Here is a 13,388-nt window from a genome sequence, read left to right on the forward strand (position 1 = left end):
ATAATCGACATATTTCTCATACCAATCTCTACCCTTCTCTCGTTTCTACTTTCAGATTCATACACACATGCACAGGATATCATCTTCATAAGGCAAGAAAGCATAAGAATTAAAGGATTCAGCAACAACAACAACGACAGCAGCAGCAACTAACTACGGGGCATATAAAACGCACACGTACGCAAGAAGCAGTCATTTGCATGACTATAGCCCCCTACCCGAGCTGCCTACATTACAAGGAGGAGGAGGAGTGACTGAATGAATGAATTCAACGACGAACTTGAAAGGATTATAATTGAAAGTCAAAAGTAAAGAAATAAAGAACTACTTCCCTCAGCAGTCCGGGGGGAGTGTGGGGAACCAATTCATTTATTCTTCCCCATATTTTCTGAAAAGAAAATAAACAAAACCTAAAGCGTTGACGCTTTAAAGAAAAACACCTATCCATACGTTTACTCGTTTTTTGGTGCTCTCCCGTACATGGAAAATGTAATTTACCATTTTCAATAGCATCAACATTCTTTTTTGCGAACTACATAAAAATGGATACTGTGAGCAATTTTGACAATCCTGGTGATTGTCAGTCAAGGAATGTCTCACCCAAGGTGGGCAATGAAAACAATAGTCCTGCCAGGCATAACAACACCGCCGCTAACCTGGACAACAAGAGAATTGAAGGTGCAATTGTCGATGTTGATGGAAAACCGACATCTGCTTCAATGCCCTTGGCAACAAATAAATTAAAATCACAACAACAACAGCAGCAACATCATCAATTTCGTGCACCACAACAATTTGTTAAACACAAGAAAGCTTCCTCTTCAACATCGTCATCAGCAACAACAACAGCAACTGCCACATCCAACGTCTCAAGTCTCAATAACAACAAAAAGAACAAATGCTGGAATAAACGCCAAAACAGAACTGCCAAACACAATGCTGGTGGTTCCAGCAGCAACAACAGCAGTGGTTGTGGCCCCCAAACCGCTGCCACCGCAAACAATGCAAATTCACCGCCCAAATCCACACACAGCTCCATGGCTGAGGAGAAGCCTGGCTTAACCAAAGCCGATGTTGAGAATATTCAAAATTTAAAGAATCAAGGGCACAATTACTATCACAATTATCCGCATCCGCACTACAACAACAATCACCATGGCCCTGGTGGTGGTGGCGGCGGAGGAGGCATTGGAAATATGCCGCCTAATGACAACCGTTTAGGCTTGCCATTATCATCGGCCGATAAATTGGGTTATGGTCATGGCCATTTAAAGACACAACAACAACCATTGCATAAAAAGCCTCTGCCATCACATCGCGGCGGTGGAGGAGGAAGTGGTGCTGCAGGTGGCGGTGGCCATAACAATCATCATCATCATCATATTTTGTGTGCTGGTTCGGCACACAATACAATGGGTTCAGGCGTGGGAAATAATGCCGGCAGTGGTACTGGCGTCAATGCCAACAACTTGTCCTGCTGTCACATAAATGGTTGTGGCAGCCACATGGGCAAGGATAATCAAGCTTTAAACAACAACTCCAACCCCAATAATTCATCGGCATCGATACATTATTGCTGCCTACGTTCCAAGTTCTTTTTGCCGGACAAAAGGCCACGTAAAGGCAATTTTATACCGCCCACAAAGTTTCTCTTGGGCGGCAATATTTCAGATCCGCTGAATTTGAGTTCACTGCAGAATGAAACGGGCGATACATCAATCAAAATAACTCCGGCCACAACACCACGCCAATCGCCCATTACCACACCGCCCAAGGTAGAGGTTATTATACCGCCCAATATACACGATCCCCTGCATCTCTTGGATCCCGTTGACTCAACGGAATATGAAAAGCAACTGACTTCGCCCATGAAGAGAGGCGTGGTCGGAGGTGGTGGCGGTATTTTGGGTTTACCCACAGCTGGTGTAGGAGGGGCCATTATTCTGGGTCTACGTGGAGGACAAACTAGCAAATCGCACAAACATCGTCATCGCAAGAATCGCAAACCGAAACGTAAACGCTACGACTCTTGCAACTCGACCACAAGCACATTGGGCGATGCGCTCGACGACATAACGCCAAGTGCTCTGATCAATGCCTCGACATCAACTGAAAAGGGTTTGCTTTCGGTTTCGTTGGAGGCAGCTGAAAACAAAAGCCAAGACCAAAACAACGAAGGCGGCGTTAGTAGTAGTGGTGGTGACGACGACGACACCGAAAGGCCGGAGCGTAATTTATGTTCACCACAAGAGCAGCTCTCACTTTCACACAGCACTGCTGACACAAAGGTCGCCAATATCGACGTGGATACAAACAGCCACCAAGCCAAGTCGCCAACACCGACACCCATGGTGGCACAAGTGGCACAGGAGTCAATTGATGGTAGTGGTGCTGGTATGGTTGGTAGTGTTAGCACCACCACCGCTGCCGTTGGTTTTGGAGAGCTGAGAGAACGCGCATGTCGAGATTTGCGTTTGGATTTGATATCCACCACAGGTAGCAACTCGTGTGGTAACTCTGTGGTTAGTAGTACAGGTGGCTGTAGCGGCGGCGGCGGTAGGAAAAGAAAAATAAGTGAGAGCAACAATTCACAAAAGTCCAAGGTAAGTTGTGCAACAACGCACCGCACATTAGCATCGAACGAATGCAAATTGCATATTTATGGAATGTGGTTCCTCTAATACTCTGTTTTTTTTCTTTTTTAGAAATATTTCCGCAATGATTCCATGGATAAGATTGTCAGCCCCGTTGTTCCCCAGCCGGGTGCTTGGAAAAGACCACCAAGGACAACAGCCTCTGGAGCACGCAAATCCTCAAATAGACGTTCGCGATCGATAAGTGAGAGCACTATTGCTGATCTAAGTCCTGTCGAAGAAAATGCCAAAGCTTTAGTAGAAGGTAAGTCACACGCGAGGGATTCATAATTTTACCTTTTGTTAACATTTTTTTATTTACAGAAATACCCCGCGATGACACCCCTGATTTAATGAAGGTCGATTCGACATCAGAATTCAGCACATTGCTTGGTAGCCCCTTGAGCACCGCTTCTGGTGGTACATCTATAAATGCTGGTGAAGGCGATAATATGGCAGATCTTTTAAATGAAACTGCCGATACTAGCAATGCCTTAAAATTGGCGGAAAATGTCAAGAAGGAAATGGATTCCATGACAGTGTCCACAGTGAAGAACATCAAACCGAAATTTCTACCGGATGGCAGTAAATATCGTTATGGCAATTACGATCGCTATGCCGGTCTCCGACATTTAAATGAATTCATGGATATTCGCCTTCAAGTTTTCATGCAATATCCCGAATTGTTTAAGAACAAGGACATTTTAGATATTGGCTGCAATGTTGGCCATATGACCATATCGGTGGCACGGAAATTGGCTCCCAAGTCGATTTTGGGAATTGATGTAGACAAAGAATTAATAGCCAGAGCCCGGCGGAACCTGGCCATGTATGTACGGATACCGGTGGAGGCGATAAAAAAGGAGAATGTAGAGGCCTCATCGGATGCAGATGTCAAGAATAAAGATAAAAATGTCAAAGCCAAGCCAGGAAGGCGTAGACGTAAAAAGAAAAAGAATCGCATGGATATAAGTCAGCAGCGCAACAACATGAATTGGGGTCACTTCCAACATCACCATGCTATGCATTATCCACATCACCATCATCATCATCACCACCATCATCATCACCACCACCATCATCACCCGCACGGTAGTATTGCCACAGAGCAGATCTGTACCAAACTTGATGCCACAGAATTCTTTCCCATATCATTTCCGCTGTGCTATGGTGGAATAACCCAGTCCACAGTAAAAATGGCTAGTCCCCAAAATCTAGAATCTCAATCACCTGCCTCAACCAGTACTAGTGTCAGTACGACAACTAAAAGTACACCTGGACATCCAGCAAGTGGTAGTGGAGGAGGTGGTGGTGGCGGAGTCGGTGGTGCAGGGAACAAACAATGCAGCCAAAATTCGTCGACGACAAATGTCCGAACACAAATTTCAAATTCGAAAAATGAATTTCCCCAAAATGTATTCTTTCGTCAGACGAATTATGTACTCAAAGATGAAAATCTCCTGGCCAATGATCCGCAGCAATATGATCTCATATTATGTTTATCGGTAACGAAATGGATTCATTTAAATTTTGGTGATACCGGTTTGAAAATGGCCTTTAAACGGATGTTTAATCAGCTGAGGCCAGGTGGAAAACTAATCCTGGAAGCGCAAAACTGGGCTAGCTATAAGAAAAAGAAGAATTTAACGGTAAGAAGATAACTCATTTACAAAATTCAATTTGTTATTAACTTTGAAAATGTTTCCGTTCCTTTTTAGGAGGAAATCTATAACAATTACAACAACATTGAATTCTTCCCCAACAAATTCCATGAGTATTTATTGAGTTCTGAAGTGGGTTTCAGTCACAGCTACACCTTGGGCATACCAAAACATTTGAGCAAAGGCTTTAGTCGACCTATACAGGTAAGCATTCGAATGGAATAATAAAATCATAAAGTATAAATATCAGACATACAGCTCAAATACTTTCAAAAAGGTGTATGGATCTGTTCTCAGCAACATAATATATCCCTCGAACTTTGCTAACTAAACTCTGTAAATTATTGTTTTTTCTTTTAATATTTTCAGCTCTATGCCAAAGGCGATTATACACCAAATCATGTGAGATGGTCAGATGCCTATTATCCACAAACACCATTTGAGGCATATCGTGGTATTTATGCAACAATGCCACCACGGCCTACAGGAATGCAATCCTCCTATCCTCTACTGTCCTCGACAAGATCACAAAACTACGATACACCACAATATACGGGAGGAGGCTCCGGTCCATACAGCTGTCGTCAGACACCAATGCATCAACCCTCAACATCCCAATACTACAATCCCTTGGAATCGGATTCATACCAGCCCTCTTATGATATGGAATATTTGAATCATATGTATGTATTTGCATCACCTCTGTATCAGACGGTGTGGTCACCACCAACCAGTATGCGTAAGAGCTCATCACACACTCCCGTTTTCGGTAGTGTTCGAGATGCTGAATTGGAGGGCGATGGCAATGCCATGCCTGGTGGTAGTTACCATCGACATGTATACCCTCCAAATGATGAAATTTCATCACCAAATGCCAATTCCGGAAATGCTTTCAATTCCATACGAGATCCCGACACGGATGATTCCAACCAACAAAGACCACATGTTTATGCCACCAACTGTGGCGAAAGTTCATCATCGCCACATCCGCATGGCGGCATGAATCCCAGCGACACTGAAGCTGTGGATGAAAGTTTAATGCTCGATGATGAGAGTCGAACCAATTGTTGTGATTTAAGCGAAGCTTAAAATCGGACACAACATTTTTCCATGTCACACATGGCTGCAAAAAAGACCAGTTTCTCATTTTAAAAAAGATCAACACAAGAAAATGTCAAGCTTTTTGAAGACAAATATTTATAGAAATAACAACAACAAGAGAAAAGTCTAAAACGCTTATTAATGATATTTTTGTATTTGAGAAATATTACACCACTATATACAAAAATATATTATATTGAATTTTATGTAAAAAACAAAATACAACCAGATGGAAAACAAAACATTAAATAAGTTTAGAATATTTATACATTTTTATTTTATTTTTATCATTTTATTTTTTTTAAAAACAAAGCCGGGGTTACAAATATTTTATATAAACATATATATTTATTTGTTTCGATATATATAGTATACATATATATACAAACACAAAAAGTAAAAATTACCTCCTTAAGGCTATACATACGTATTGAATATTATATACACATTCAAACATATATTTGTAATATGGATGGATGCGTACGTACATTATGCATAATCGAAAGATTTAAAATATTTAAAAAAAAAAACAAAAGAAAATATGAAAATAATGTTTGGAACTACTTTCAAAATTATTAACAAAATATTTGTTTGTGTTACACATTTAACTAATTTTAATCCATTTTGCCCACCCAGCCACAACAAACACACACTATGTTTACACCAAGTATATATAAAATACAACAACAATATATAAATAGAATATAAAAATGTAATGAAATAGCCACACAGTAAAAATTTGATTATGTTTTACATTCACAAAACGATATGTAAACAAAATTTTCAAAATCAACTGCTTCTAATTAGCCTCTAGTTAAGTTATCTAACCGTAGATTAAACAACCTTTTACCTATACATATATATCAGTTGATTTTGTTTGTCTAACTCAACATTCTCTACTGTTGTTTATTTTTATTTGGTAATTTATAAACTCTATGAATTATTTTTTCTAAGAATATGTTTTTTTATTAGAATTTCCATGAATTACAAAAGAAAGCATGAAAAGAAAAAAACAAAATACAAAGATATATAATAAAAACAAATAAAGTTTAAAATGAAGTTAATTAAAATAAAATAATTATTATTTATTGTGAATGATATATAGGTAAGAGAATAACATGTATATATCACTAATTCAGATTCACTGATAGAATCCAAGATAAAAGTTATTTACCTCTACAACAAATTACAACATTCTATATATTTCTACAAACACTCATCAGTTGAATCAATTTTAAAAAATGATTCTTTATAAATTTGCCATGTTTTATGGTTTATGCATTTATGTTTCGCACCTTTTTATCAAAGAAAACAAATAGCTTTCACCATTCAATGCTTCGTCATTGATTACGTAGACTCTGGGGATTTACAAAATGATAGATCAATACAGGGTATTAGTAAGCCACACATTGGGTGAAAACTGCTCAAGTGAAACCAAATTAAAAATAACAATTAATATTTGTTTTATTTTCATATCTTCTACGACGATATTTAAAAAATATTTTTTTATTGGATTCCATATAAGACATAAATTCATAATCGTATTTTAAATACGAAAAATAAAAAGCGATTTTTAAATAATGTTTAGAATAGTAATAACACAAACATCTGAGGGGGAATCCATACATATCGAATCACATTTTAAAATAGAAGCTAAAAGGCAAACCGACTTCCATTCGATTTTACATTGCAAGTTTTCAATTTTTAGACAAAGCAATGAATACCAGGTAACCCAGAAATCTTTTCTGGCTGAGCTATAACACTTTAATATCAACTTCATTTCTCGTCAGGCCCTCATAATGAACAATGTGAATCAAACATCTCCGAGACTGCTGATATATCTGGGATTGTGCATTCTATAATATAACAATCAATATGGCTACGCATTTTTCAATCCATATTATTGGTTATGTTATTGGTTATATTATTGGATAGGTAGACCTATTCAAGTTTTTTGAGTGGATATCAGAAATATAACCCAAGAATCCACCTTTCAGCGAGGATATTTAAGACGGTGAATATTTTCTTCAGGTAAATATATTCCCAATCAAATTTATGCTACCACTGTGAAAATAAACACATGTGATTTGACTCTCCTCCTAATTAAATTATTTTTTTTTTTTATCAATTTTTCCTCAAAACCAATTCTCATATCTATTTATACAAATTTGAAAATAACCGTTTACCGGCTAAATAATTTTTCTTATCAGTCTACCATTTAAGTTGGTCACATAAAGCTCAACGCAGACACAGAGGGCCCGTTTTTAACAAATTTTCAAATTTACATCTTACAACTGAGAGATAAAAAGCTCATCTTGTGATATGACTTTAAGATTCCAACGTGAAATTTAAATAAACAAAACAAGAGAACACCCCATAAAGAGAGCATACGAGAGGGAGAGAGAGTGCGGATCACGTCGAATGCTTGCTTTGCTTATTTAGGTATTTGTTCGATACGATTTTTTCAAATTCAAGTCGTCAGTCACAAAACGGCGAGTAGAAGATACAAAACAAAACAAAAGAACGCGCATAAAACGGGGCGCAAAAGAGATTGCCAATTGGGCTTTTGAACTTGGAAAGAATGCGATGCGATCGGTATGTTTGCAAACGAATGTTTATAAATGTGCTGGTCTGGTGGCTGGCTGTGTGTGGTTAAGTTAAAGAAAACCTTTCTAAATTAAAGGCAAAGAAAATTGAAAAAATAAATAAACATAACAAATAGAATTACTAATAATAAAAATAAAAATTAATATGCAAACAATGTGTGGCAGTAATAAATTCAATTAAAAAATGTGAGTAATTAAAATCAATAGTATTAATAAACAATTTCAATTTTGAGCAATTAAGACTATCAAAAAAAAAACTATATACGGCGTTGATCCATTATTGATAAAAACAAGTGGCGCCTTTAACACAATTTAAGGTCACAGCATGAATTTTTTTTGAGACCAACAGAGAAAATATCTCAACAATTGTCAAATTTCGTTGGTGGTGTTGTATTGTATTTTTTCCTCATTGATTGTGGATTTTTGTTGAGTCAACATTGATATTTAACTCCGTAGACACAGAGATAACATCGACGAGATGGAAGAGGGGCGAAGCCATTACTACTCCGTGCATTGTCTACTTACAACAAATCAGATTACTGATATTTATTATTTGTATTATTTATTTATTTATACATTATTCAATTTAGTTTCAAGTGTGTGTGTTTGAGTTGGCATTTTTAACAACAACAGCAACAACCACAAGAACGAGAGACAAAAAGAAGCGAAGCAAAAAGAAAATGCTTTGGTGGGCTCGTTTTGAAATCAACAAGTTTTGTTATGTGTGGCGTTGTGGCATATTATAATGCTTTGTTCACAGTTAAGCAGCTCAGCTGATCATCATGGAGGCAGACACATTGACTTTCAGTTTGCAAGCGGATACTTGCCACAAAAGCATGAAAAAACAGTAATGAATAAGAAACAAAAACTAATGTGAATTGAGGAGTACACAAAGTGAAATAATTTTTAATTAATATGAAAAATAATTATTAAATTTAAATTTTTGTTGGTTTTTAAAGTTTGCAAAACCTAACACTTTAATGTAAAATAACTCCAAAGTGAAACATAGTTGTTAACGATGATGTCAACTTCAAGAATTTTCATCATGGTCAAATACAAATATTTCGAAACCAGTGGATAAGCATGTTGAAAGTTGTTATTACAAGTTACCTGTGTTGTTTTTTTACAGCAATAGTAAAGCAAATTCTTTATTTGGTATGTCTACAATAAAATAAATTATGTACATATATTAAAAACAGTTATAAGTTCTTTGTAAAAGCCTGTTTTTAAAGTTAATTATGTTAATTTGTAATTATTATCACATAAGGGAAAAATATTTTATTTGCTCCTAAAAGTAGGCAATTTTTTTGTGTTGTAGTGGTTGCTGGTATTCAGTGTGAGTTAAGCAATTCTTTACATTTCGTATTGACGTAATAAAGCATTTTTTTACATACTTCTGATAACAAATCGTCCACATATGTTAAGAAGGGTTGATATTTTGAGAACCTAATAGACCACATGAGATTTATTCGCAGGGTTCAGTCCACTAAGTATTTCACATTCGAAATAAAAGCAATATTCATTGGAGGATGTTTCTACATTAGAAATACTGAGCGTTATTTAGCGATGTCTTGGGAGATGACTAGTGCCAGTGACTAGTACAAGATCCTAAATGCAGTAACAGTCGACATATTTTAAAATCGGAACCGATTCCATTTTTTGTGGAGGATATTAAAAATATTATATATTGTTGTACCCATAAAAAAATTGCGAAAAAAGTTGATGAAATCTTTAAAACGGGTGTAGACCTATTAATTGCCGTAGTTTTGTAAGAGTTAATTCTAAAATAATTATCAGATTTGTGAGTCTTTTTATAGATATTTTTTTAACCTAAGGTCTTTGACTCTAATTTTATAATTTCCACTAGGATTTAAATTTTGGGAACATTTTCATGATGCCAAACATAGATCGTCGGCTATTTTGTAGTCAATAGATTCCATATGAACCTTTTCAGTTTCTTTTCATTTTAAGAATCTATTTGTTTTGAATCTACAATACGGAATAATTTCCATGACTATTTTTGTAAATAAACATATTTGGTATAAATATGTAAATAAGTTCATATTAGATATATGTATACACATACGTTGATATATTCAATTGTATTTTTATTGTTGGTTTTTTTTGTTGTTGTTAAAGTGACAAAGTTTTATTTACATATCACATACTGCACTCACATACATGACCACTCTGGCAAACACATTAACAATTATTGGGGTGTGGGTTAAAATAATTAACCCTCCAAGTTCATAAACAAATGGCAAGGTGAAGGTGATTACAGTCAAGAATTGTCGTTGTGATTAATTATTTAGTTAAATTTTAACAGCAACAACAATAAAAATACAAAAGTAACCAATAGGCCTAGAGCAGTAGTTAGTCACAGAAATAAAACATGCTGATTATGTTGGCAAGGTGAAAAAGGTGTTTAAGAAATGCCAAGGGTTCAATAACTATTTGGAGGCTTGTATATTTGAGCTAAGTGTGGGGTAGTAGAGGTTTAAGAGGTATTGAACATATTACAATCCATGGTAAACAATAAATAAACACTGTGTACACGATCAATATATTTTTGAGATTAGTGAAGTTTAGTTCCTGTCCATGACCGTTCCATTATATTTTAACTGTTTACGAGTATTTATTGTAGTTCGATTAGCACCTATAAATTCTGTAAATTTTTTCAAGTTAAATATAATTCTAATTGATATTAATCTCTTGTGTAAATAAAATGTAGAACATTAAAGTGGGTCAAATTTGGACATATTTGTTATTTTGTTGTATAAACTAAAATAAATAGAAGCATAAAACTAAAATAAAGAAGTAAAATAATCCCAAAAGAAAAAAAACGGAAAAAGTTAAAATTAGATCTACGTTGATGTACAACTGATTTCAAATTTTTTTCAAGTGTAATTTTGTAAAATGAGTAACTTGAAAATATGCTAAAATTTTAGAAGGACTTAAGATTTTATAATTATATATAGAAACTATAATGAGCAATATACAGAAATGTAGAACGATATTAGTACATTCAGGTATTCAACTTCTTTGGTGTAGAATAACAGATAATTTCTCTTCTCGAAGTCGATTTTTTTCATATAGTTCGTTTACATTGTGCCGGATTTCGTTAACCCAGTGGGTTTGAATTGTCAATTCCATTGTCAATATATGTCAATCCTCATAAATAGGTTAATCCGGTAAGAAGTTCTAATGTAAATTCCGTATTAAAAAATATATACATTTTTAAAAAGTTATTCAATAACTGTTTTGAATTTTGAAGTTTTATTCACAAATCAAATTTTTGAACAAAATCTTGTCAAATTCTCCAAAAATAAATTAACTTGAGTTCCATATTCATGTATTTTTGAACAGTTCCATACCCTTTGTCTACGTCTAAGTATTACCATTTCATAGAATCCTCTCTTTGAAAATATAATAAAGTTGCTCACTTTATTTTACCTAATTTTCAAAGTGTTACATTTGTCTCATGTTAAAGTACATAAAAACTTCATTCCTTCAAACTTGACCCCATTTTGTACTTCTTAATTATTATTATTCCAATTCTCCACATTTTGTCTTTTTAACTTTCTTATCACAAAGAAAAAACTTTGTGTTTTCCTACCACTTTCAAAAGAAATGCTTTACACAATGACTCTCAGACACGAAATTTCCGTGTGTTCTCATTTTGCGTACGGGACCTTACCTAACATTTAATTACCCCCCTTCTCCCCACCAATCAATAGTAAATTCTAAGCATTTCCTAAAATACATTACTCCTACCCCTCTCGCGCTCACTCTCTTTATCGTTACCAACCCATTTGTATTGACTTTGTATAGAAATAAAATTGAAGTGAATCTGCTGGGTTTTTGTGTAAACAATGGCAGGCCTACAACAAAACGCAAATACATATCAGTACAATTCTTTAATGATTAACCGTTATATTTATGGCCTTTTAGTGTGTGTATGCCTTTGTATTGTTGGCTAATAATCAATCAGTTCGTTGGTTGGTTTGTGTGTTCAATGACTGTGGTTGTAGGTAATTTCCGATAATTTAGAGGTGCGTGGTGGTAGCTTCATTATTTGGCTACTACCATCAACGAAACACATGAACGAACAGCAAGCAACAACAAATACACTCGCAATATGTAAAGTTCAGTTAATTTACCACTGAGCCGTGTGTGGTGGGAGAGTATGGCGGCATGTTTACTTCGCGAGAGAGCGAGAGTGTGAGACAGAAACATAACAAACAAAACCACAACATTTGGCATGTTTCCGTTTGCATGCAAACAACAGTCAGTACCAAAATAAAAATTCTACTAAAACCGTAAACTATGCAATGAGAGAGATGAGAATGAGAGTGACGTTAGAAATGAGAGTAAGACTTATTCTTTAATTGAAAAATAAGTTTACTCATTTGTGGCCAGTTATTCACAAATTAATTTAACTGAATGTTTTGTTTTGTTGTTTTAACGTGTTATGTTGTTGTTTTTATTTAGCGTTGATGGCCGTTAGTGTTTTTGCTTTATTGCTCTATGCTAGTGTGCGTGTCTGTGTGTGTGTTTTTTGCTACGATTGTGGTGAATTGTAGGGGAGTTTGTTTATTGTGTGACTTTTGTATGCTCTTGACTCTTTTTTCCATGTTGTTGTTGTTGGTTTTTGCTGCTGTTTTGTTAGCCAGATTTTTGTTTTATTGTTGTATGGCATTTATTTTTCGTTGTTTTTAGTTAATATTATTAACAAAACGAAGTTCTTTGTGAGAGGTTGTGTTGACGGTTCGCTTCCAAAGTGTGGTGAAGTACTCGATCGAGTGACGAGACGATCAGTTGCGGTGGTGGCATTGCTCGATGACGGTTTGTCATTTCGTAAAAAAGTACTACGCGGGTACTACGACGATTCCACGTACATGGCGATTCATACATGACGAAGTCGGTCGTACTTTGTTTGACGTGATGATGGTGGTTTTTACGTTAAGAAGTAAAACACGAAGAAAAAAATAAATAAATAATACAGAAAAAAATAAAATTAATGCAAAAAATAAAGTAGAACAACGACATAAAGGCCGCGTGTTGGAATCGTGACGTTAAAATTTTTACGGGTTTTTGGAATAGGAAACAAAAAATGAATGCAGAAAGTGTTATTTTCTAAGTGTTTAGAAAAAAAATTAGAAAAATTAAGCAAATATTTTCTGTTAATAACCACATTTGGTGTCATTAATTAATCATGGCCTAATATATTAGCACACAAGAAATTATGTGAATACCTTTCACAAAAGTGAAATTTATTTTGTGAAAGAAGAAGAAAAGTGAAGAAATGCAAAATAAAAAAATCAAAACAAATTCCCTTACATTTCTTATCTTCGATAAATCAGTGCAAAACCAGCAGCAACAACAAC

General features: G+C 35.3%; 1 protein-coding gene across 1 annotated transcript; it reads left to right on the forward strand.

Moving 5' to 3' along the window:
- The first annotated feature begins 676 nt into the window (after positions 1-676).
- Positions 677-5,383, forward strand: LOC133334403 (7SK snRNA methylphosphate capping enzyme bin3). Its single transcript, XM_061542699.1, has 5 exons — positions 677-2,603; positions 2,706-2,898; positions 2,958-4,282; positions 4,352-4,498; positions 4,664-5,383. The coding sequence occupies exons 1-5, from the start codon at positions 720-722 to the stop codon at positions 5,381-5,383; spliced, it is 4,269 nt and encodes a 1,422-aa protein (XP_061398683.1). The 5' UTR covers positions 677-719.
- The last annotated feature ends 8,005 nt before the right edge of the window (positions 5,384-13,388 follow it).

Source organism: Musca vetustissima, unplaced genomic scaffold, assembly GCF_032173495.1.
Source record: "Musca vetustissima isolate MV318-11 ecotype Yass unplaced genomic scaffold, APGP_CSIRO_Mvet_v1 utg4101, whole genome shotgun sequence".
NCBI classification, from domain to species: Eukaryota; Metazoa; Arthropoda; class Insecta; order Diptera; family Muscidae; genus Musca; species Musca vetustissima.